The 27,571-nt window shown below is 37.5% G+C and overlaps 2 protein-coding genes across 7 annotated transcripts in view; both read left to right on the forward strand.

Moving 5' to 3' along the window:
* Positions 1 to 5,366, forward strand: part of LOC136258575 (heat shock 70 kDa protein 12A-like) — a 75,573-nt gene extending 70,207 nt beyond the window's left edge. Inside the window, exon 3 of the mRNA XM_066051896.1 lies at positions 3,907 to 5,366. Coding sequence (XP_065907968.1) covers positions 3,907 to 5,202 — 1,296 coding nt within the window. The 3' untranslated portion in view covers positions 5,203 to 5,366. The remainder of the gene's footprint in view (positions 1 to 3,906) is intronic.
* LOC136258579 (uncharacterized) overlaps positions 1 to 27,571 on the forward strand; it is a 181,643-nt gene that overhangs the window by 99,803 nt on the left and 54,269 nt on the right. The window lies entirely within an intron of this gene.

Here is a 27,571-nt window from a genome sequence, read left to right on the forward strand (position 1 = left end):
TTTATAACTTACGAAAATTTGTACATTTTACTAGTATTTATTATTACAAATTCACCTAAAACCAAAGCGAACCAGTTAAACAAATCAACTAGCTCTGAAATTGTCACCAATCACCTTCATGACTACTAAGCACCTCTAAAAATAATTATCATGTTACTGACATTCATAACCTTTTAAACAGTTATAAAGACTTCACAACCATCTGCAAAGGCCAAAATGGCAAAAATCAACAATGAGACACTACAAAGAGGTGAAAAAATGCGGTGAAAATCTGGCTCTCCCCAACCACTTATTAGAGGTGTACAGATATGGGTTTTTGGCATGTACCGATATCCGATATTGATGCCACCAAAAGAAGCCGATAACTGATAGCTGATCCGATTTTTGCATTATAGTTTTAAGCAAACAAAAGTGTACATTTACCACAACATGTGCATGTACTCTGCCTGTGGTGGTATACAGCTTTTATTATTATTATTATTAACACTTTACAGCTTGGGTTTCTATTGTGAAATCCAGACAATTAGATGCCCACAAGCATACCTGCCCACAAGCATTTTTATGTATACTACCATGACGCCTTACACAGATATTTCTGCATTACTCCGCAGTCTAATGGCTTGTGAGAAAGCTGGTACAAGTTTCCTTGGTTATTCTGTGACCCTTCTTTTCTTACAAAGGTACTCTATAACTGCTTCATTTGTAGAGACTGTGATAAGCTTTTCAGCAACAAACACTAGAATCTTGTGTATTTGTATGGCTTCTCGTAACGTAGCGCTTGTTGCAGAGTGAACCATAAGCCACTGACACTAAAGAGCCACATGGACAACCTAGAAAACCAATGCATAATCCGTTTATGTACAAACTAATGTTACTGTATAATATCGGTAGCGATATAGGTCCTCCTGTTGTTCTGTACCAATACCAATATTGGTAAAAATAACCATATCGTTGGCCGATATTTTAGCTGATCCGATTATCGGTACACCTCTACCACTTATATACAATTTAGCCTGTTTGTGCCCCTTCTCTTTCCAGCTCCTAGATCCACCCCTGCATAAGCCCAAATTCATACAAACAGTATTACTTCATTTGTTGAAACTTTTAGAGTTTTGTGGGAATGTGACTTCAAAAACAAAATGCTGGCTGAAAAGTTATGTACATGTGTGGCAAAGTGATGAGAAAAGGATTAAACAACAAATTGACAAATGGGAATAGAAGGTGATATGCAGTAAATGTGAAGTAAAATTCACGTTGTTTGGCTCACTTGCAGGTATATACATCACTGCTGCATAACAGATTTTGAGCTGGGTTTTTCCTCTTTGAAGCTGAAGAATTTTTCCCTGAAAATAAGTAGGCCACTTATCATCTAAATACAATGCAACAGTGGCCCCACCTCTTCTACTCATGCAATTCTGTTTTACACACACAAAAACTGTTTTATTATTTCAAAAGTGTATTACAGTCTCTTACATAACGGATAGTGAAATCATGTGCGGTAAGGGCAGAAGTGTGACATCTGGATTCACCACAAACACATGTGTCAACATGAACATCAAAGGGCTACACTTTAGAGGCTTCCACATTGAAAATGTATAGTGAAATTTTACAGCATCATAACTGGAGTGTCTTACATTTGAATGAAGCACTTTAATATATTTTTCGTGGGCGGAGAGGCACTACCTAATGTTCAATACAGAAAACCTGTGCAATGTAACAATCGCGAGTAATAATTGCTTTTGAGGATTCAGCTCAAAACATACGTACTATAATACACACTCTGATTAGTTCACATCACTTGTGATATCATCCTGTCTCATGAAACCGATATGGCAGGGGCGGATCTAGGATTTATAAAAGGGGGGGCTGACTCAAGGTACTAATCTCTTTCCCAGCATAGCATGCTGGAACTAGAGGGGTCTGGGGGCATGCCCCCCTCCCCCCAGGAAAATTTAGAAAAATAGATACTAAAATACTGCAATTTGGAGACATTTCCACATAAATTGTGACTGGATTTTGGAAAAACGATCCAAACCGCACATTAGAAGTTCCGAGATAAATGGTTTTAAAGAACTGAAGCCAGCATAACTCTCCAAGGATAGCAAGCACGCGTATGAAATTTACACAAAAGATGCATCAATCTGTTACCTTTCAAGCCACTTCCAGTACTTGTAGCTGCTTGTACAGTTTCCCGCCAAATAAGATAGAAACTCTGAGCAGTTGGACGAGCGAAGTAGTATCACGAGTGCTCACAAAGGGGTGGAGGCTGGGGGGTGGCGGGGAGGGCAAAAGTTAGACCTCAAAATGGAGGCAGAGCACGATTGGAGTCCAGACACCAGATTACAGGGCTGTGCTGGCTCCTTAGTGGCTGATACGTAGCAAAATCAGCAGAGAACACGTCTGGCCAACATTATAAGGCTGTCCACGAGTAAACCACTGACTCTTGCCAAGCCAGGTCCTTCACAAGGCCTGAAACCGCCATTTGAGCACTCCACACCACCCAGAAAAGACGTGTGTAAAAACCAGCCTCGTGTAGTTTGAGTAGTGCTGAGGGTCAAAACTTGTAGTACGATAGTGTAGCTATCCACTGGTGGTGTTAGTTTGATTTTGCCTGATGTGCGATTTGGATCAGTTCTGTAAAATCTGGTCACAATTCATAACTGATATTTTCTGCCTGTAGATATTTTATATACTGCCTTTAGAGTAGAGGTATGGCTCTCTGAAGCATTTTGCTGATGGAAAAGTTTGGGTAGGTACAGGTAACCAAGTACATGTTGCACCTCTCTCACAATTGCACAACACTGAATAGGTGCATGTTAGAATAATAATGTTGAAAGTGGAAAATTTGAAATTTGAACAATACAAGATTCAATCTGAGAGCATTTTCAATGGGAATTGTGTACCTGAATAAAGTATTGCCATACATATTAACTACACAAGTAGATTAATGAAGCCCTTTAAACAGACCAATGCACTTCATTGTATGTATAGGTGCAGGCAGATTTGGAAAAATTCCATAACAGAACCGACTACGTACATGTTTCTAGTGAATGTTCTATTAGAGTAGTGAGCTGACTGCTCTATTAGAGTATCTCGATCTTGTACACCTCCAATGCTGATCCGAGTCCTTGTTGCATAAACTTTAGCATAAATCCACTGATAATACCTTGGAAAGATGTTTATAAGGTGGTTTTATGCGTATTTGTATTATTAGTGATCATGTAATTATGCTAAGACAAAATTTCAATATAATACTCAGCATATTGATCAAGTAATGCCTAAATATGAAGGGGGGGCTTCAGCCCCCAAAGCCCACCCTGGATCCGCCCCTGTATGGTGATTCCTGCTACTGTGTTTTGATGAAAAAATTCATGATAACAATTTTGTGTAAAAAATATTATTACATGATTTCCACCAAATGAAATTATTTGTGACTGAACTTTGGAAAATTGCCCTTGATGTGACATTATTGAAACTAATGTGGAGCCATTAATAGCAGAAAACACTATTCTAAACTTTTCTTGTATTTCAAGGTATCTCTGTATGGTTTATTCTACCCTTAAATGGGTAGGAATTTACTTATAATGCTGTGTTTCAGAATGAAATATTAAATGTGTTGAATGTACCCAAAACGGTGACTTTCCAAAACTTGGTTGCACTTACATTATTTTTTGAGATTGTTCTTTTGCAGCTCTGGTAGTAACAATGGTATAAGATTTACATTATAGCCACATTCTTAATGTTTATTATCTCCTTAGTTGAAAGCTATTCTTAATACAGTAATTGCTAAAGGTAGTAACTAAGTCACTCTTTAATAGCTAATTGGAGCTAGTTCTGACAAAAAAGTTTGTAATGATAATTTTATTGCAAGCATTTTATTTAATGTGTTTTTGTTGTTTAATTCAGGCAGGTATTTTGAAAAAGAATGTAGCACCACTAGAAAAACCACCAAGATACACTGATGATCCAATGAAATTAACAATTGCTTTGGAACCAGAATGCGCTTCTCTTGCACTATTTGACCAGTCTAAAGATCAAAAAACATACATGATAATAGACTGCGGTGGTGGAACAGTAGATTTATGCATCCACCAAAAGGTCAAGGGCTTTGGTGATAATTGTACCATACGAGAATGTGGTTTGCCATCAGGTGATGGATGGGGTAGCACTTTTATAGACAAAGCATTTGAAAGTTTCTTAGAAACTGTGTTTACATTTGCATGCATTGACTACATTCGGAAAAATAATGCTTTTGCATTGTGTAATATGTTGGAAAAGTTTCGAAATGCAAAGGAAGATTTTGAACCAAAATATGCACTCCATCTAGACGGTACACCTACAGAATATGTAAGTGACACAGTTGTTACAATGGAAGCTTCTCCACCTTTTTGCAAAGCAGTAAGTGACTACTATGTCACAAAGAAAAATCAGACAAATTTTGAAATGAAAGATCTACTGATTAAACAAAATAAAGGTTTATATGAAAACTATTCACAATTTGAACTTGACGAAAAAATATTTGTAACATTTTTTTCACCAACACTAAGTAAGTTACTTAGGCATATTAGAGGGCTGATAACATTAAATAAAGATATAGAGACACTGTTTGTAGTAGGTGGCTTTGGATTATGTAAACTCTTGGAAAATTCATTAAGAGCAGCATTTGAGTCACGCTGCACAGTAATTATCAGTGACAATGCTAAAACTGACGTAGTAAAGGGAGCAATCTTGTATGGTGCAAATCCTACTATAATCTCTGAGCGAATCTCAAAAAAGACTTATGGAATAGCTGTTTCAAGAAGCTTTGATCCAGTAAAACATGATGAAACACATAGGTTTACAAATAAAGAAGGAAAAGAAAAGTGCAGAAATATATTCCTAAAGATGGTAGAGGAAGGAACTAGCATTACAACTGCAAAATTTTCATTTGAAACTACAGTTACACCACTGAACAAAGGAGACACTGAGGCAAACATCAGGATTTATGAGGCTGATAGACCAAACATCACATATGTTACAGAAATGGGTGTTAAACTTGTTGGATCAGTAAAACATCCTTGGCCAAATCCAGAGTTGGGTTATGATCGATCTGCAAAAGTAAAGTTTAATTTCAGCAGTACTGAAATTCTTGTTGTGGTTATGGACATGGAAACAGAAAATATTAGCTTTACAACTGTTAATTTTTTGGCAAACCAGTATTAAGTAGTTTAGTGACAATGCAGAATGCCAAGTGTAATGACTGTTTTTAGTTTATAATTATTTTTATTCTTAGTTATAGTGATGTACTTATACACTACATAAACATTATTTTGGATATGTTGTATGTACGCATGCATGCATGCATATATATTTACATAGATGAAGTATTTTAAGCACAGTGTGTGTTAGCACATACAATTACACTGCTTCTATATAGGAACAAAAATCATCTTGAAAATGTGGATATTGTTACAATAGTTACCCAAATTTAAATTTTAATTATCAATATTACATATACTTATTTCCAATATTTGCCACTATAATGTGACTGGGCCTGCAAAATTAAGGCATGCGGGAGCATAAAATTTTCCTAGCTTTTCAAGCTTTCATGGTCACAACTTTAGATACCATTAAGCTACAGCCATGACCTTTTCATCACTTATTACTCATTTAATTGGATTTATAATGCAAGCTATAGAATGCAGATATTCTATTCCAGAACTGAGATATGACCCACTATGTGACAGGGGGTAGTTTGTGCCCACATGCCCTATTTTTGCAGGCCCGGTCACATATTTGTATCTATACACATTGACAAACTTATACTAAAAGTAAATAACTAATACTATGCCCAATACATTTTAGAGACTATAGAAGGCCAGCTACACCTGCAGATATACTAGTGCACATTCCCCTAAAATCAGTCATGCTGGGTAGCAGCGGATTTAGAAATTTTGAAAGGGGTTTCTGAAAATTAATCTTAAAATGATTGTTAAAATTACAGTACAGTGTTGCTGTATATTAGGGGATCATGGTGAATTGGGTTTTCTTGCCAGTCAAAATCACCTAAAAACAGCCTCAGTTTATCTTCAAAACAGCTTGGCAGAATTGGTTAAGCATAACCAACCCAAAAATACCTTCAGAACAACTCTCAAATCTTTCCAACAAATTTCTATGGAATTTAAATACAGCACTAATTAAAGAATTTTGTACAACTGATTAGGTAACTGATGCCTTCAGACAAGCATAACTCGACACTGTGGGCTTGATAATTCCACTGATTGATATCATTTCATCCGTAGATGTGCCTTTTTGCCAACAAGAGTACATACAAAACTAATACATGCATCACAAAGTTACAGTAGCTACAGTACATTTGTTCTCCTTTGTGTCCCTGTTCTTTTTGCTGATAGTACAAGGTGTCAATTTGTGGTAGCATGTTCCCTGTAGCTATTGTGGTAGTTATTACACTTGTTGTTTGTATTTCGTGGTGGTTGTAGAGATATCAGGTGAAATTTATGAATTTATATACCATAAATCAGGAAAAATTTGTCATCAAAAATTTTTGTTTCCTGGCCGTATTGACAAAAATTAAAATGATGAATTATTTTTAACTATATATACAAATAATTTGTGCAAACAAATAGCTATTAACATATAGTTATTCCATCAAAAAATTGTCATTGATTTTGCTGGGGACGAAAATATGTTGCGTTGAAATTTTAATAGCTGAAAATTTTCTATGCCAAAATTTTCCTGATTTACAGTACTGTATAAAAGCCACCATCAAAACTGAAAGCCATTTACTGGCTATTGCCACCAGTGAGCAGTGGAAACCAGGCTACTTCCACTGATGGTGAAATAGAGCAAAGAATAATTACATCTGATGACAACCAAGCAAGCAGAGATACTGACAAAGCCCACTTGTTTAGTATTCACACTTTACAGCATGGAATCTCCAAATCATTTGTTTTGTTTGTAACTGTCACGGCAGTTTCACACTTCTACAAAGCACTAATTAAGATGGAGTTTGTGTTGTGACTTTCATTATGTAGATTTTGTAGGGCAACATAGTTTTGTCTGGAATGTGGTTCGTGGTGGTGTGTATACACACTATTACACAGCAAAAAATACTTTCTCATAATGAGAAATAGTATGCTTATTAATAGTGAATATGCTCTTGAGTGCAAACATAACTCTTATTTTAAATGGTATAAGGTTTAAACAAATTTATGGGCTTTCTAAAATTTAGTATGTTGTGTTTAACATAAGCTTAAGCTCTAAATTTCAGCTTTAAATTAACATAAGACTATAAGTATAAAAATAGAAGTTGGACTTTTTTGTGGAAAGCTACAGGTTATCTTATGTCAACATACATTCTAAGCAATTCATCTAAATAATAGTATACAATGATGTATGCCACAAACGTCTGTGAGATAATCCCATATGAACCCTTGTTCTCTACTCTTTGAAGAGACCTTGCTAGTTATGTAGTACTGAGTATATTATCTGGGGCATCTCTCCCAATAAGCTTTAAAGATGCATTTAGTAAATACATGGCTATTTTTTGGATGGGACGCCCACACAACAATGGGTCCACCTATGGGATATAAACCATCCACACAGGGTCCAGGGTGCCAACTTTTAAGGATGTCAATGATTAAGTTTGTGACACACTGTTAAAACAAGGGTGTTTAAACACACCCTTCCAAAGGTGTACTGTAGCACCCACACCCTTTAGAGAGTACATTGACACCCATTGGGTGTTCTATTACACCAAGTTTTGTAAACTTTAGGCAAGGGAGTATTTAAAACACCCTTGGGTGTATTTATACACCCTAAGAGGTGTACATATTTTTCAAGGCATACAGTACATGTAGTCAGGCCAGTTGTAAACTGTTACTTTTACCTCATACAAAGCTATAACGATGTACTGTTAATTATTTCCACATAGGTCATCAGAGCATTACTCTTAGCTACAACATCAGGATAAATGAAGGATATAATGCATGCGCAGTAGGAGATCGGTATCTGAATTATATTATTTATTTTAATTTAGTAACATTGATTAGCTACGGTGTATAATACATAAAGCAAAAGGTAAAAGTACAAAAGAATTGTACAGTTCATGTATATGTGATGTATGGATGTGGACTGTTCCTGAATAAAATAGACTAGAGTGTGACACCATCCGACAAGTGGTCTCATCACCTAGAATGTAAGCACGATAATATGCATCATATGTACAATTGTAAGCATTTAAACATTGATGTTCATCAACCACAAAAATTTTTGGGTCACTCCAATCGTCAGCATATCATCAATAACTTCAACAATCACACCAGTTCTAAGCTTGTATTCATCACCATCAACCTTCATCCAGCTACAACTACAAAAAAATGAAGACAATACATTATAGTTGTACACCTCAGGAAAAGATTGTAGCGCATTTGTTTGCTTGTTTGTGTGCATGTGGGAGCATGTGTGTGTGCATTCTTATGTGCAACTAGCTGCAGGAATGGAGGCGTGGGTGTGTGCTTGCATGCAACTCTCTTGATTACAAAACTGAAATCAGTTGAAAAAGACTGATTCAATTGTTCTTCAAATGTGGCATCACATACAGCAGAACCTATAACATAAGCATCATAGGCGGCGGAAGAGGGGGTGCTGGGGGTGCTCCAGCACCCCAAACTATTTTACTGGGGGGGTGCTGAGCACCCCCAACTCAAGGTTGTATTGCGCAATAGTCGTAACGCGAACTTCCAGAAACTTGTCCACCACGATCGAAATACTCTAATAGAACAGTCACCCCAATAAAGCAGTCACTGTAATACAACAGTCAAGCATGTATTAAAATAGTACTAGTATTTGAGTAACAGCTAAAACCACCGAAAATGCCTCCAAATTCAATCTCCTGACACCTAATTTTCAAAATTTTCCTGTGGGGCATGCTCCCAGACCCCCTAGAATCAGCATGCTTCACATGCTTGGTGTGCTACTACCACCATAAATTTTGGGCCCCCCCAACTGTAGCATCTTTCTGCCTCCTATGAGCATTGCTATTATGTACTATTATAATGACCATTCATTGTGCTAACCTGGCCCAACCTCCAGGTCAGATTTCTATGGTAACTGTTTTTCATTCCTATTTAAGTAGCACTGATCATGAATAGCCATGATGCCTCATCGCAAAGATGTAAGAAAATAACTTGTAGTTAACAGATCTTGATAGGATCCATCAGTAAAATGTTCATTACCAACTAACACTATCAAACGCCGATTAATCCAACACCTATAGACTCATTTTTACAATAATTTCAATTCTGATCGAGCCTGCACTTTTCACATCCTATGTCCATGTCATCGTTGCTCCAGTGTTCCTATCTCCATTAACTTCAATGAACTGTAACTATAATTCTGTAATTAACGATAACTGAAATTGTTTATTTATTGTTTTTTCACCTTGGATGTTAGCACCCGGTGCTGGGCATACCTTCAGCATGCAATTTTGATTTTTACTTGCACGCATGCTGTAAAGCTAAATAAATAAATTAAATAGAAATAAAACTGCACTGGCCACTATCAGATCCACCACTGGATTGCATGTCCTGCTCATAATCTTTCATACTTTCCATGTAACAACGGTGGTTACTGTCAGACTGGGGTACTGCAGTTGCACCACTGAGTGGAATCAGTGTTTATATGAATACCAGATTACAAATGTACGAAAGTTGTTGTACGTCCGCTGACATCCAGCTATACAACAAGTACTTTTGAAGGATGGATCATGCGCATGGAAGATTCTGATATGCTTAACCCCCTAAACGTAGCCTGTTATGTCGAACTTCAGGTCAGATGCAGTGAACACGTAAAATTTGGGCACGCGCGAATCATTCTAAGACAAAACCACCTGCATAGTTATTAGTACTTCAATAAAAACCTTCATTTATGCCAGACACTGTCATAGTATCTATGCTCCAATAACCGGCCCTAATGGCACTCCCTTCCACCCACACGTGTCTATGGAAAACAAGCTAGAAGAACAACATAAAAAGGGAAAACGAAAGAATTTACCTACAGAAAAGACACCTAAAAGAACCTACAGAAGCCCAGGGAATGTTAGTGAACTGGTAGATTCCCCTCTGCGACGGCGAGATCTACTGCCAGGGACACACCAGGACGCTTAGAGCGTGATCGAGAACCACGGATGCACATAATGGAGGAGCGAAGCAAGGAGAACCCCAAACTGCAACGGAGCCAGCCCATCACCACTGAATATAGGGAACTCCACTTCTCACTGAGTAACTGAGCCAAATGCTTATAGGTGGTAGTCGCTGCTTTCCCCATTCCACCGGACGAGGAAAAAACTAATGGGGTAAAACTGCCATGCTCTACTTCGCGTATACGCTCCTCATAAGCACGACACTTCTCAGCCTCATGCCTACGAAAAGTGGCAGCCAAGGTGGTAGACCGATTGGAGGCTGCAAAGAATTAAAAACGCGAACATCAAAAAAGGTGCGATGATGTAAGCACCTCCAAAAACCAGATGCTCTGATATCCACTCTAGCATTATCATCAAGCACAGCTGAACGGTGATGCATAACCTCACCAGATAGGGCATGTAACTGAGGCTCTACGCTCCAATTAACGTTCACTAAATTTCTATTAACACACCTTTTGTATCTCGTGAGACGCCTCGTGAAGCACCTGGTGAGATGCCTCGTGTTCACTATGAGTTGTTGAAAAAGTAGAATCGCTGAGCTGGGAAAGTTCCTCGTGTCTAAGAGAATACACAGTAGTGTAGCAACTCTAAGGTTGTAGATAATTGCATCGACGGAGAACTTTTCGTTGGACTCGAGGAGGGGGTTTTCTAGAGATAGCGCCTGTCTTTCGGGATAGTATGAAACTACGAAGGATATTGAATACAGTTAGAAAATCGGTAAGAAATTGGTGGGGTCTATTCTACAGAACGGAACGGAACGGAATGCTACCTCAAATTGAAGCTTGCAGCTTACCATTGCTGTACAGGTTATCGGTGGCACTTCCAGCAGGTAATCAAACATACCCCAAGAAAGATAAAATGAATTTAAGGATCGATTGTGGGTTGTTGTTGGTTGTCATTAGTAGCAAAGTACTAATTGTGGGAATAGCTGACTCCAAGCATAGATTTATAACCTCCTGGGGGTTATAAATCTATGCTCCATGTGTTCATCTTCGGATGTATCAAGTAGGGAACTTAATGCATGACTTGTTTTTACTAGTATGTGAGTTGTTTTTGCTTACTTTGACTTTAGAATGTACAGTCTGGGGCCCAGCCTTTCTAATCAGCATAAATCAGTATGTATAGCTCAGGGGCGGATCCAGGAGCCAGCAAGGGGAGGGGCACAAACAGGCTAAGTTGTAGGTGGTTGGGGAGATCCAAACTCTCTTGCTAGTTGTTGCATTTTTGAAGCAGCAAATAATCACCTCTTAGTAGTGTTTCACTGATGATTGTTGCCATTTTAGCCCTTGAAGATGGTTGTGAAGTCTTAAAAGCTGTTAAAATGCTCCAAACATCTTCAATAAACAACAGCAACACGATAATTAATTTTAGAGGCGCTTAGTACGCACGAAGGTGCTGGGCAGAGTGCTAGGTAGCAATTTAACAGTAAGTTTGACATTAGTTTGCTTCAGTTTCAGGTGAAATTGTAGTAAAATGTACATATTTTCACGAGTTGTATAGCTAAATTGATTTTGGCCTGACATAAAGTTTAGTATTTTAATCACAAGTATGGCTGGCTCTTCCGAGAGGGATAAGGGGGGGGGCATTTGCCCCAAATGCCCCATCCTGGATCCGCCATTGTAGCTACACTACAAAGGAGACAAGTATGGTGACAACTCTGTCTAAACAGAATCTAAAGGAATTTTGCGTAGTGTGTGAGGAGCAAACATTCAGATACCTCAAGGAGAGTATATTGTGTGAACATCAATGATTCATTCACAGTAGAGATTTCCAACTAAATTAAATAACTAACATTCCATGCATTCATTAGTATGACAAATATTGTGCTATTTTTCAGGGTCATTTTAGTGCAAACCCCACCTCAATCAGTGGTTCCTATCGAAAGATATAAGCAAAAGAAGTTGACAGTGTGATGATTTTTGTGTACAGCATTTTCAATGCTTTTTATGTATATCACATGGCACCAAACACAATATTCAAAGTGTCATAAATCTAGATAGGAAACTATTAATAACATGAGATTTTCACCACATATCTATTTTATGGAGAACAGCATATGAGCTAGGTAAAACCTCTCAAGAGTAACCACTACTTTGTAGACTGACCACTCAGATTATTACATGAATAAAGCAAGTGATTCACAAATAAAACTGTGTATATTGTGTAATACTAAGTATACACAGGTACCCAATACATTTTCAGGGATAGCTAACTATAAAAATCAGTAATACTATTATAACATGGTAAGTAGTGACATCACAAGTCACAATCAACAAATGCTTTGGAAACATGACAATCAGATAACAAAATATAAGACCAATATTATTTTAAAAATTGATTTGTTTGGACACTGCTCAGCTTTATTAGTCACATTGTAAGCACTAAGGATAATAATTATTATATAACACAATGACATCACTATACTACAAACAGAAATTATAAATAGTTTCTGACCAAAATTACAATCAGTGAAGTTGCTATAAAATGGATCGAAACAGCAATAAATACACCAGAATATAATAACAGGCAAGTGTGAAGCCATGCAAGGCTGGTATCACGTACCAGTCTCCACTTTTGAAAAGATTATGCTCAACCTTGAACCTTATATTGCAATTCCGCACAAGACAACAAACTGCTCACCTTCAAACTATACTTGCATCGATGCAGAGGGATGCCTTGAAGTGCCGGGTGATTGTAATGCTGTATTCTGAACAGTGCTAGTTGGATATTTACCTTTTAAAGAGCCATATTTTCGTCGTAATCCAACTTCAATCGTCCTCCAATCAAAACACACACGGCAGAATCGGAATCAGCGTATAGGGTTTGCCCAGGAACACTTTTTTCGTCCTCATCAGCCATAGATTCACGCGGAAACACTCGGAAATTTGACTATCACCGGTGCCGCATTCTTCCAATTAGAATTACGTACGCAATTATTTGTATGGGATCCCTATCGGGATTTTTATTTCTCAAACTTTGATTTGACATATTTCAATAAATACCGCTTGAATTTTAATCCAGTAAAGTGCATTACGAAGTACGAAGCATTGACTACCATTAACTAGAACGGCAGCTTGTGAAACATTTATTGAAGGTGTGTAATTTAAGTAGCAAAAATATGTGCGAAAAATTGGTTGGTTGGAAATCGCTACACAGAATAGTGGACTAATACCAGATATCTCAGCCTGAGTAGTGAGTTGAATCCAGGATGGGAACTATTTTACAGAATGGAATGTTTTCTGAATCAAAACTTGCAGCTTGGCTAGCCACTATCATTGCTGGAATTGCATTTTATCAGTGGAACCTCCAGGAAAATGGAATAGGATAATAACTAAAATATTAATAGCTGCCTCATGCAGTGATTGTTCTACTACCTGATATATCAAGCAGGTCTCTTCAATTCATTTATTGCATGACCGTGAGGCAAGTTTTGTTACTACAATACAGTAGCCGATTGGATGTCAGTTGTTTCGCTGATCTTGACAAGATAAATAGTTTAGAAGACCACTCAATTTCTTCAGTTTCAGAGCATAGCTAATATCCACAGAGAAATTAACTAGGAAAGTTACTGGTGACAGGAAAAGTCTAGGTGATCATGACTTTATTCTGTCTAATAAACAGAATAATGGTTGATTGAGTGAGGTATCACTTTCAGAATGTTCAAATGACCAGCGATGAGATGTATGGATTTATCGAATTTTTGTTGCGGTTGGATACATTAAATATCCAAAAGCAAACTGACTGTATAATATTAATTCACTTTCTTTATATTCTCTCTATTTTGAGCCTGTATACAAATAATTAAATTTTTCTTAGTAGAAATCCTAGAATAAGATGGGAGAGAAAATTTATCTTTGTTTACCTATACTGTACAACTTCAAAGGAAAATAAAGAAAACATAGACAAATCAATAAAATTATTACAACTACCATAAGGTGAATTACAGATTTAAATAATTAATATGAATTAGAGCCTTTAGGTAATTATTGTTCCAAAGTAAATCGTAGATGGAAAGAAATAAAGACTGGTGAGATCTTGGTTAATTAATGACAGTGGTTGGAGATTAAAAGGGTGGTAACTTCTTGTTCTTGAATATGTTACAAAGTGGAGATACAAATCAAAATGGGATATCAATTTCATTATGAAAACTTTGTATACATAAATACTAGGGACCCGCCGATTATGCTGGCATAATAATGAGCATAATAGGTGCCTGAAAGCATTGAGCATAATGCTAGTATAATAGCAAGAAAACTTGTGCAATGCTATAAATTCTTGCTTATCAAAATACATATCCGACAAAAAGATCGATATACTCTAATAGAACAGTCAGTAACTCTAATAAAATTATCAGGTAGCTGACTGTTCTATTAGAGTATATCGATCTTTTCTGTGACATGCATTTTGACAAGCAAGGATTTAACAGTCTGTGCTTCAACCACTTACTGCTTTTCCATAAAGTGCAAAGTTATTAGAAAAATATGGGAACTGAGGTAAAAATATTGAGCATAATTTGAGCATAATAGGTAAATATTGAGCATTAATCTAAGCATAATAGGTAAATTTTTGAGCAGTGCAGCATAGCATAATAGGTAAAATAATGAGCATAATCGGCGGGTCCCTAATAAATAATCTAGCATTACTGTATTCATTTGTCCTCCACTTAAATATGCTACAACAGTGTCAGTACATTGGCAGTCTACCTTGAAATCTCAACTCTAGAGTAGATCCAACACAGAGCAGCCTGCACTGTAACAAATACATGTGATCCCACTGTAATTTCATGGACCAGCTGGACTGGGAATCACTTGAAAATAGACAAACAAATTTAACCTGTTTTGTTTGAAGTGAAGCATGTGAAATGTTACACTTAAGAAATTCTAGGATTCTTAGGTGGTATGTAATTAATGTGAGTGTTCCATTTCAGGTCTGACTAGATACATTGAAATTACACACACACACATCTTGATCAAAATCACGTTTGCCTGGTGGCTATGGACATGGTTTCACATGCACAGAAGGCTTATAAATGAGATTTGGTTGATCTTGGAGTTTTGGCGATTCAAGGCTAGCAGTTAGACACATCCTTGAATTTGTGCAACAGAAAAAATCAGCCCACTATTGAATACAGCATTAGTCCACTGCACCGGCTGTTAATAACTCCATGCATATACTTCAGTGATGTTTGCAGAATATAGCCTCCTTGCGGTCTGCCAAAATATTTGCTTCTCACACACTGCACAAAATTCTGCAAGTTTTAGTTCAGCTGGCTTTTTCCTGTTACCAGTGTCTGCCTGTTTGCTTTATTTGTACACTGACTTATGACTTGAAAAGCCAGCCAAGATTGTCAAATAAAGCAAAACAGCTCACATAAAGTGCCCTTCTTGATATATCTGTTGAACCATGGATGAACATCACTGATACAGCTCATCCCACAATTAATACTTTGTTACTAATGACAACCAACAAGAACCCGCAATCGATCCTTTAATTCTTTTTATCTTATGTTTAATCACCCACTGGAGGTGCCACTGATAACTTGTAAGGGTACTTTCAGCAATGGTAAGTTGTAAGTATAACATGAGTATAATACAGGGTTTATATTAAGGTTTATTTGTATTCAATAAGCCACTGGAAATACCATCTTATATCCCACCTTTTTCACAGTGATTGTATCTTATTAAATCACTGAACTTTATAGGCTCAAACGCAAAGCAGTAGTATTCTGGATTCGAGTACGTCAAGTGCAGATATCATGATGGTTGGTCGTGCCCTGTTCCAAGTGCCAGTCTAGATTCAAGCACACATGATGGCGTGCCACGTGATGCAGTACAGACGTCGTCATCTAACGATTGGCATCTGATGTTTGCTATTCCAGAGCTGTCAACAGTCTCAGATTCTGTCAAGGATGCTATGAACCGGGGTGACCATTTCCAGAGCACATAGGGAGATAACCCAAGTCCTACGAACATGCATCGCAGCCCACACCTACCCAAAGCCAGAACAGTACACAACAGTGTGCAAGAAACTGGTAGAAAAATATCCAAAACTTTGTGATGACATTGGTACTGGCAGTTATTACGTAAGTGAACGATAATGTATGAATAATAGCAATTTTTACCCATTTTCTAGTAGGGATCATGGAAAATGGCATTAAGAAATTCTTTTTAAAACTTCAAAAAGGGCAAAGAATCAGGTGATGGGGAAGCTGCTGTTGAGCCACCAGCAAAGCAGAGAAGGACTGAAAATGAAGATGTAGTTGATGTCAAAAGGAAGATTATGATGCTGAATGTTGAAGCTACTACTAGGCCATTTATAAAGAAGCTCCTAGACTCTGTACATGGAGTGTGGATCTGATGGTAAGCATGCACAACACGGACACATTTTGTTAACACTTTTGTTTGTAGATGCACATGATGTGGCTTGTTTAGAGCTACTAGCATCCTCGTTGATTTCCAAAGAGTTTCATTTTTATAAAGTGTTTTGAGGTATGTTACTCTGTTAACTTGCATGATGTATTCCATATATCTAAACCAAAACAACCAAGCTGTAAAAAAAAGAGTGCGGCCCCCAAGATGAGAAAAGATGTGAAATCCAAGGTGGCGGCCAAGAAATGGCTGTGATGGTAGGTTAATGGCAAAAATTTTAATTACGTCAATTCAGGTGAATTTGTGTTGCCTCAATTGTCGTAATTAAAATTTTTGCCATTAACCTACCATCACAGCCATTTCTTGGCCACCACCTTGGATTTCACATCTTTTTTCATCTTGGGGGCCGCACTCTTTTTTTACAGCTTGGCTGTTTTGGTTTAGATATCACTTCTTTTTGCATTGCAAGTCACAAAGCTGGCAATATGGCTTTGATACTGTTTCCTTTTAACTTGTAAGGAATTGTGGAAGAAAGGAAGTAATTGTGTGTATAGCTTTTGTCTGATGAAATATTTGTATATTTAACATTGAATGATGATTATCACATACTGCAGTTAATGAGGTTACTTCTTACATAACTGAACTGTAGCTGAAACTCTCATTGTTTGTAGATGAATTCTTTGCAGGGTGATTTGTTTCTAGCTGAACTATCTAAATGGTGATTTCTTTGTAGCTGAACTCTCTGCAAGGTGACTTGTTCAAGCTGAACTCTCTACATGGTGGCTGAATTCTCTAGAGGGTAATTTGTTTGCAACTGAACTCTCAACAAGATGATTTGTTTCTAGCTGATCTCTCTATAGTGTAACTTGATTGTAGCTGAACTCTCTACAGGATGGTTTCTTTGTAGCTGATCTCTCTACAGGGTGACTTGTTTCTAGCTGATCTCTCTACACGGTGAGTTGTTTCTAGCTAAACTCTCTATAGGTTTTCTGTTTGCAATTGAACTCTCTACAGGATGGTTTCTTTGTAGCTGATCTCTCTACAGGGTGACTTGTTTCTAGCTGATCTCTCTACACAGTGACTTGTTTCTAGCTGAACTCTCTATAGAGTTATCTGTTTGTGATTGAACTCTCTACAGGATGGTTTCTTTGTAGCTGCTCTCTCTACGGGGTGACTTGTTTCTAGCTGATCTCTCTACGCAGTGACTTGTTTCTAGCTGAAGTCTCTATAGGGTTTTCTGTTTGCAATTGAACTCCCTCCAGGATGGTTTCTTTGTAGCTGCTCTCTCTACGGGTTGACTTGTTTCTAGCTGATCTCTCTACAGTGTGAACTTGTTTCTGGCTGAACTCTCTACAGATGATTTGTTTGCAGCTGAACTCTCTACATGGTGGTTTCTTTGTAGCTGAACTCTCTATAAGGTGATTTCTTCAAGGTGATTTCTTCTAGCTGATCTCTCTACTGTTTGATCTATTCATAGCTGAACTATCTACAGAGTGATTTGTTTGCAGCTGAACTCTTTATATGATGGTTTCTTTGTAGCTGTGCTCTGTACAAGGTACAGTAACTTCTTCTAGCTAATCTCTCTATAGGGTGACTTGTTTGTAGCTAAACTATCTTCAGGGTGATTTGTTTGTAGTTGAACTCTCTACAAGATGATCCTTCTAGCTGATCTCTCTACAAGATGACTTTTTCTAGCTGAACTCTCTACAGAGTGATCTGTTCATAGCTGCACTCTCTACAGGGTGATATGTTTGCAGCTGAACTCTCTACATGGTGATTTCTTTGTAGCTGAATTCTCTATAAGGTGATGTCTTGTAGCTGATCTCTCTACTGGATGACTTAATTGTTTCCAGCTGATCTCTCTAGAGTTATAACTTTCTCTATAGAGTTATAACATGTTTGTATAGCTGAACTCTTTACAGGGTGGTTTTTTGATTGGTTGCTGAACTCTCCAGCTACACAGTGACTTGTTTGTACTACAGAGTGACTTGTTTGTAGCTGAACTCTCTACAGAGTGACTTACTTATAGCTGAACATTGCATAAAGTAACTTATTTGTAGCTGATCTAGATGAACTCTCTACTGGGTAGCTTATTTGTAGCTGAACCCTTTATGCAGTGACTTGTTTGTAACTGAATTCTCTACAGAGTGACTTGTTGTCTCTACAAGGTGACTTGCTTATAGCTGAATTCTCTTCAGTGTGACTTATAATGTTCTGAATCTCTACAGCAACATATTTGTAGCTGAATTCTCTACAAGGTGACTTGCTTGTAGCTGAATTGTCTATAAGATTAACTGTTTGTAGCGTAACTCCCTACAGAATAACTTGCAATGTAATATAATTCTATAATGGAGTAAGTTATAAACGTAGCTGAATGCTCTATTAGGGTGACTGTTCTATTAGAGTATCTCGATCTCGCATATGCTACATGTAGTTGGCTTTGGAATCAAAACTCAGTGGTTTGTAATCCAATTCTTCTGTACTACTGCAAGGACTTTGTATGATAATTATTCCAGCTACTCACCGATTGCCAGCTCACTGCTCTAAGCGGTTTGCCTGGTAGGCGTGAAAACTAATAGTTTTTTATTCATAAAAATCGATCGCGTAATTGTGACACACGTTGGGTTTTGTGTCATATCTCGAAAGCCTTTAACAGGATTCCTTTCAAACCACACAAAAGCACTCCTACGATAGTTACTCCATCCACATAGCAATTTTCAACTCATTCCTTCAAGCGGTTTACCCTGTGGGCGTGACAGACCTCCAACCTTTTTTACTCAAATAATCGGTCATAACTACGTGGATGTTCTGTCACGCTGCAGATGGTCTCCTGCAGCAAGTGGTCCGGCCGGACCAACTACCACACCTCAGGTAGTCCGGCCGGACCATGTAAGGTTGCTGCAGATGGTCCGCCCTGCTGCAGCTGGTCCCCTCCATGAAATCTCCACTATCACATTCCCAGTCATTACTAGCTCAACGTCTTGATCAAAACGCTCTGCCCTCCATGAAATACGAGTCCTGAAGCAGTGAAGTGACTCGAAATTCGAGTAATGCTTAAACATATATTTCTAGACATTGCATTGTTTTGCATTTGCACGTGGTTTTTAATTCGTGTACGCGTTGTGGGAACCAGTGTCCCTTTCGATCCCCCCTTTCAAAAATACTAACAAAACATACTCTAATGGAGTAGTCATTCAAATACTTTAATGGAACACCGGTCACCACTATATGACATGGTTCAGTATGACATGGCTTAGTGTCAGGTAGTCATCCACATACAGTTAAATTGAGCATTACTAGTTACACCAAAGTGATGGAGGTTCCCAGAAGCTTTATTTGTAGCCTCTTCCAGAGATGCATCGTAGTGTTATCCTGTCACATACTGCTGGCAATTCGGTGTAACTTGTAATGCTCAATTTACCATCTCCACTTACCAGAGGCCATGACACACCAACAGAACAGTTGGCTATAGTTTTTTCACTTCTATAATGAAACATGATTTAATCTCTATACTCCGATTTAGCATTACCAGAAATTTAGTACATTTTTTGGTCGTGTGCATTAGTGTAGACAACCTGTGTAAATTATTCATATAATACAATCACTTTTGAATGCGATGTTTTTAAAGCTATGCATATGTTGGAATAAATGTCTAATGATTGAAACCAACACATTCCAAAGGGTTTGAAGCCATTTAGTCCCTAACCAATATATTATCTTGCACTAACCTCAAAATTTGCTTCCACTTAGTACACTTCAAAGCCATACTGTGTATGTAGTGTGTGTCTGTGTCTGCATGGTTTAATCATGGCACATTTATACCTCATAAATTAGAGTGTTAACCACATCAAAGGGATACTCGAAATAACTGTTTGTGTGCTTTAACTTTCTCAGTTAAGGAACATTGTGTGAGATATAAACTGTTTGTTTCTTATTTTTTTCAATTTCTGTTGTAATTTACAAGTACATGTTCCTTTATAGCCTGCAGCTCGTCTATACAAAACCATTCATCCGGAAGCCACAAGTCACCGACTAAACTGATGATTGTTTCTAATGTGCATGCATGTGTGCATGTTATTGTATTTTTAAACTAATTGAGTTGATTGACTATAAGGCCCCTATTCGGTGATTATTAGTTTCTCATCCAGCCTTTCTAATTATTATGATGCGGGCGGGAGGGTATTACCATTTTGCCATTATTTTATATTATTAACACACTGATGTACAGACCTTGTCCAAATTGTCTTTCGTTCTTACTACAAACATTTCCTTCACCAGCTGATTCTACTTTTCGTGATCGCCAACTGTTTTTCGACAGTCAACTGAAAACCTGCTTTGATGAAGTCGATAGAGCACGATTGCAACTGGCACTGCAGCAATTTGCTAAGGAAAACAACAGTTCTCCTGGTGATATATAGCGAATTGTAGCGTTCATCAAAAAAAATTATAACAGTTCGGTATCACGTGTTCTTCTGAGCATGCGCAGAGCAAATAATGGCTTACCATGCGGTAGCTTAAGGAGGATGCGGGCGGTGGATGAGAAACTAATAATCACCAAATAGGGGCCTAATGTAGTCTGTATCACAACGCGTACGCCATAAGTGTCTTGTCCTGGAGGAAGCTGGTCTATCACATCATACTTCAGTCGTTTTGCTTTGTTATTATCGCTAGCATAACTAGTCGAGCAATTTTTGGTCCAAATTTACACCACATTTAACCTTAGATGGGTAAATTCTCAAAAACTCTTCTGTGGGGGCATGCCCCCAGACCCCCCTAGACGAGAGCATGCTCTAGGTTTTGCACTGTGTACGTACATATATGCTCAAAACTCCTTACTTTAAAACAGCACCCATCATAGTCTGCTGATTTTATTACAAGCATTTCCTAGTTCGATTTACGTGATTTTAATATACCCTGAAAAGTAGACTATCTCATTTGGCGCCAGTTTCAGCTAGCTACTACTTTCGTAGTTTACTTGCTGGAGAAAACAGAACACCTATAATTAGTTGGATTGAGCTTTCTAAGTAAGGTCAGTGCTGGATTTGCCTATTAATGACGAATGACGTAGGCAATACGTCATAGACTGAAGCAGTTTCTAATTTGTTGGAGCACCGCTGGACATTTATGGACGGCCTGGAACCACAAGTAGATGGCTGTATTTAGCGAAGGTTTTAGCCTACGCGTTAATAATAAGGTGAAAATGATTGGTTACATACAGATTCAACCGACTTCGTAGGGTGAGTGAGTTTATTGTACAGTATGTTAAACCAATACATTTGGGCCTACCGAACCATAGTCTGTATTGCCACATGTAGACGGACTTCAATCCTACCAAATGGGTCATTTAGCATACAAAATTTCATCACCTTCACTGCAGAGCGGAAATTGTACACCGCTATTTGAGATGTATTGCCAATCCAACACTGTACGTCAATTTAATTTTTAATCAGTAGGCCCATGACCTCAAATTTCTGGTATTGGGCTGCATGGAGTATGGGTTAGACAGCTGTTCTACCAATAGTGAAAACCATTAATTCACTTGGATATATAGGCTTGGACAATGATCGGGAACTACTAGCTACATGTTTCATGCCCCATACGCAGCTTCAATAGCTATAGACAATAATTTTTTGATAATGCACTAAAATGTCAGTTTCATCGAAAATGATATACACAGGCATGCAGGCTATAGCTGAAGGGTTCTATTCTAGTCTTAGTGTGTAAACCTTAAATTCTACATTAATGTTACTAGAACTAATGCAGTATAGTGGCCTTAAGTGGTTCTTACATCCAATAAGTTAGTAAAGTGTGACACATAATAGTTTAATTGAATCACCACACACAATGGTTTTATTGTTCTATACTGGCCATATCTTATGCCTATTTACTTGGTTAAACACTGCAGCATTTTTACCACAGTTTCAAAAATCATTGTGGTGGCTGTTCAAACTTGACTACCTCTCAATGTTCAAAACCAATGTTTAAATTTTGAGCTGGATTTTTTAGCACTGCTCAAAGTATAATAGGCTATTTTCAAAGCATAATTAGCTCAAGCCTATAGCTAGGGTCCGCAACGCGAAAAATCGATATCCTCCAATCAACTATCTAACTATTGTCATGTGTTAGGCTAAGTGTAACTTGAATAATACCAGCATGGCAGCCAAGTTTATCACTTTCTTCTGGTAGAAAACGATACAAATGTCTTAAAATCACGTGAGTTTTCGTTCCAGCAGTTCGTAGGGTTCTTCGTATGCCACGATATTCACTCTCAACATTGTTCAAGTAGTCTATCATCAACTCAAAGTATTGGTGGTTTGATTTTATTGGTCAGTTTCCGGTGGCAGCACGATCTGTGCAGCTTTTTGGCGACAGACAAAATGTTTCTTGCTCTGGAGCACAGGACAAGCAGAGCAGCAACTGCGCCGTGGGTCAGCAATGACCAGTACTAGGTAAAGTACCTGCATGCAGAGTATGGTTATAATTGAAGCTTGTTAGCCATCTGGCTGAGCCATCTCTATGCTGAAATTCGGCCAAAATGACGCGATTTTTGCAAACAAATACCAGAATGGTTGATACATCAGTGAGACAATCTCCAACAGCAAGGATACGAAGCTTATAAACACCTAACAATACATCTATCTCGCCCAGTAAACGCATAGAGCAATCCAATGCATGAAATAGGGCACTCACGTGATCGAAATTCAAATCGCTAAAATACCATGAAATCACTTTCATTTCTGAATAGGAACCATGCAGTGTGCTCCTTTTGTAAATATTTGTGTTAATTGTTCACTCAGGCATGGTCTGGGCCAGTGCGGGTGTGTTTTATGCTGTGATGGCATCATAGGGAGAGTCTCAGACTGCTGGGCTAATTGAGATGTTGAACCTAATGCACACAAACTGATTGTTACTTGATTCCAAGTGATTTAAATGTCATTGGAATAGATTATGATTGTATATTTTCCGAGATTTGAATTTCGATCACGTGAGTGCCTATTTCATGCATTGGATTGCTCTTTGCATTTACTGGGCGAGATAGCCGTATTGTTAGGTGTTTATAAGCTTCGTATCCTTGCTGTTGGAGACTGTCTCACTGATGTATCAATCATTCTGGTATTTGTTTGCAAAAATCGCATCATTTTGGCTGAATTTCAGCATATAGATGGCTCAGCCAGATGGCTAACAAGCTTCAATTATAACCATACTCCGCATGCAGGTATTTTACCTTGTACTGGTCATTGCTGACCCACGGCGCAGTTGCTGCTCTGCTCTTCCTGTGCTCCAGAGCAAGAAACATTTTGTCTGTCGCCAAAAAGCTGCACAGATCATGCTGCCACCAGAAACTGACCAATAAAATCAAACCATCAATACTTTGAGTTGATGATAGACTACTTGAACAATGTTGAGAGTGAATATCGTGGCATACGAAGAACCCTACGAACTGCTGGAACGAAAACTCACGTGATTTTAAGACATTTGTATCGTTTTCTACCAGAAGAAAGTGACAAACTTGGCTGCCACGCTGGTGTTATTCAGGTTAAACTTAGCCTAACACATGACAATAGTTAGGTAGTTGATTGGAGGATATCGATTTTTCGCGTTGCGGACCCTACTATAGCAGAGAATAACCAAATCTGTTATTCAATTTAATTTAACTTGATGTGCTTTGCACTTAGAATAACTGGTTGTGACAACCAGCAAGGATTAACATTTTAGGACTTATTTATGTAGAAAATCAGGTACAATTACAGCAGATACTGTATGCACAGCAATGTTACTTAGCAGTTTTCAACAGATCTGTGTGCATGTGTGTGTGGAGTCAGTAGAAGTGACTGATAAGACAAGCTGAATGAGTTGTACAAGAAATGTTTTGGACAAAAGGTGGAATTGGAATTTTATTATTTCAAACTATTAAGTAATAATAAGCCAGTGCTAGTACTTTCACATTTTCCATTTCTTGAATGCTGCATGTGGTTGAGATTCATACCAGCATTGTATGGCAAAATTTGTATTTAGTGGGTTCTCTATAATATCCACTGTTTTTACCCATAAATGTGTGAAAGCATCAGTGTTGTGACTAGACCACCTCACTGTTGGCTAGTGTTACAGTAGGTTAGGGTGATTACCAATCAAGTTAAATAATTGCCAAATCTGAAAGCTCCACTTGATGTCCATGTAGCTATTTAAGTTACGGTATTTTTCACTATTTTACGCAGGGTCATGGGTGTCACATGGTTATATAGGAAAGGTTTCACCATGTTCACAACAACACTTGACAAAAGCACTGACATACAAATCACCATGAAGATTGTACTGGCCACTCAAAGTTGTAGGACTCTAAAAGAGTATACATGCTATATAAAATGTGACCCTATTTGGAAAACCATACATCTGGGCACATGCAAAATTTGTGGGAATTCTCAATTGAAAATTTCAGTGATTTTTTAAAATTAATTTTTTTTGTATATTATGATAAAGCAACTATTAAGCCTTCTTGCTATGAAATTTCACACCCATAGTTTCTTTTATCTAGGAGATATACTGAATTATATCAGACCATGTAGTAGTTTCACAATGCGTGGGACAACAATTAACTTACAAATTGGGTGATTTGTTCATTCCCAAAACCAAACATTTTCTTGTCTTTACACAATATTACAAGTGATTTAATTGAGAAAAAGCACAAAGAACACATGATTAAACTCTCAAGAATCTCTTTTCATTAATTTTAGATTGTATGAATGGTGATCTTTGTCAACAAAGTGATTTGTCATCTGTCACATCTGATCACTATTCAGTTCTATAAACTGATAATGAAAAGTTAGTTTGTAATGTATTAGACAGTAAATTGGCCATATCTTTGGAATGCTTCAATGTATCGTCACAAAATTTTCACACAAGGTAGATAACCACTCAGTGCTTCATTGTAGCTATAAAAAAACAAAATTGGCCAATGTGCCCAGATGTATGGTTTTCCAAAATAGGGTCACAAATAATATTATTAATTAAGTGTGAGCAAGTTAGTTACTGATCACAATATGATCATTACAAATAATTATCCTTGAAAATGATATCTGGTATTTCTATTGCTTGATATTATGACATTCTATTCTTGTGCATTATACTCCTTGACTATACAGCATGGTCAATAGCTGTAAAGAGCTCAAATACTTTAATTATAGATGGTACCAGTGAAATTGCAGTTCCAGTTTACAACTGCTACATTGATTCAGATGGCACTGACCTTCCTGGTGACTTAATGACTACAATATCAGCTCATCGTGGACTGTATAGTGTTGTGCATGAGATCAGTGAATTAAGGTGTTACTGTACTTGTATGAAAATCTGGCTCCTAATTTAATCATGCTTCATGTCAACGACATAAGATTACCTTTCCAAGAACCTCTTATAATTGCGTTTACGTGATGTGTATTAAGCCATTATACTTTTCATCATCATTTAGATAGCACTGTAGCTGTAATGCATGGATGTAGTAGTGATGTGCGATATATCGAAAAAATATCGATTTCGCGATAATTTTGTTGAAATCGTTATCGTATCGATTTTCGATACTGCTTTAGCAGATTTCGATATTTATCGAAAAGGTGATATTTTGCGATAATTATCGAAATATCGAAGAATATTTCAATAAATCTACAGCATTTAGTGTGTGATTGCGCAACCACGCTAGAAATGAAGGTTGGTTTTGTACTATCTAGCCACTTTAAAAACTTGTCTGCCAGTTTTCTAGGCTTATTATTAGTTTTATGCAATAATTTGTGTGCAAATTGTATTTCAAGCATATTTATAAATATAGGTCGCCCACGCAATCACACCACCCACACAATTAAAATTATCGAAAATCGTATCGAAATTTCGATATTTACCCCAATATCGTATCGATATAATATCGAAATAAAAATCCTGATATCGCACACCACTAGGATGTAGGTATATAGAGGTTAATGTATACATTATATGCTCAGGCATCACAGCCGATAAACCTCCAGTAGCCTCTTGCTCTGCCAGTGGATTGTGCCAGTCAACTTCAATACTGTGAACGCTAATAGTTAGCTACTAATAATAGCTAAAATTTTGTTATTATGTCATTTATAATAATTTATCTTGTCGGCATTAAGCTGCAAGTTTAATTGTACGGTGGAACCTCTCTCATATGGACATTTTGGGATCCAGAATTTTTGGCCACTTTTTGCTGTAATATAGTGGTTTTCCTGTTTTCAAAGGTAAAAATGTATTGACCAGGCTGGTTGGGACCAAAATGTTTGTCCTTATTATGGAGGTTTTTTTCTATTGTGTCCTTAATTCGGGCAGTTTGTTAAGAGAGGTTCCACTGCATGTGCTAGTTAGCTATAGCGTTTTTACCCCTAATGTTTACAGCAGCTGATTCAGGGGTTATCAAAGGGGGTGCACCAGTATATGGAGTAGGGATCTGTGCCCCCCAGAAGCTAAAGCATTCTGCGGGACAAAATATCTTGAATGGTTTAGATCACACTGCTTTTTATGTGGACTATACATTGATCAAGAGTTGTATAGAGTGACAATCATGCCAGCAGATTATTATTATAGACCTAAAGAATGGCATACACAAGATCGCATGCATTTTATTTACAAGATATCCTTAGCCAGCTAAATGTACCAATGTAACAGTAGATGTTAGGTGACTGTTCTATTAGAGTATTGGCTGACTGTTCTATTAGAGTATCTCGATCTTGTATAACACGTACGCATACTAGTAATTACAAGGCCACAGTGGAACGGTTGTTGATGAAGTACAATCTCAATGAGTGTGAATCTGAACTTTTATTATTGATTTTGTAACCTATTGATTTTTCTTTGTAATCATAATTATATGTACGAATTATTTCAGTTTCTTCTTTGTAGTTCCGTATGTATGAACTTTTGAGTGCATGATTGACAGTTTAATCAAAATAATTTCAACAGGTTATGGGCCAAGTATAACGACCTAACAGTCAGTTTATAC

Source organism: Dysidea avara, chromosome 6, assembly GCF_963678975.1.
Source record: "Dysidea avara chromosome 6, odDysAvar1.4, whole genome shotgun sequence".
NCBI classification, from domain to species: Eukaryota; Metazoa; Porifera; class Demospongiae; order Dictyoceratida; family Dysideidae; genus Dysidea; species Dysidea avara.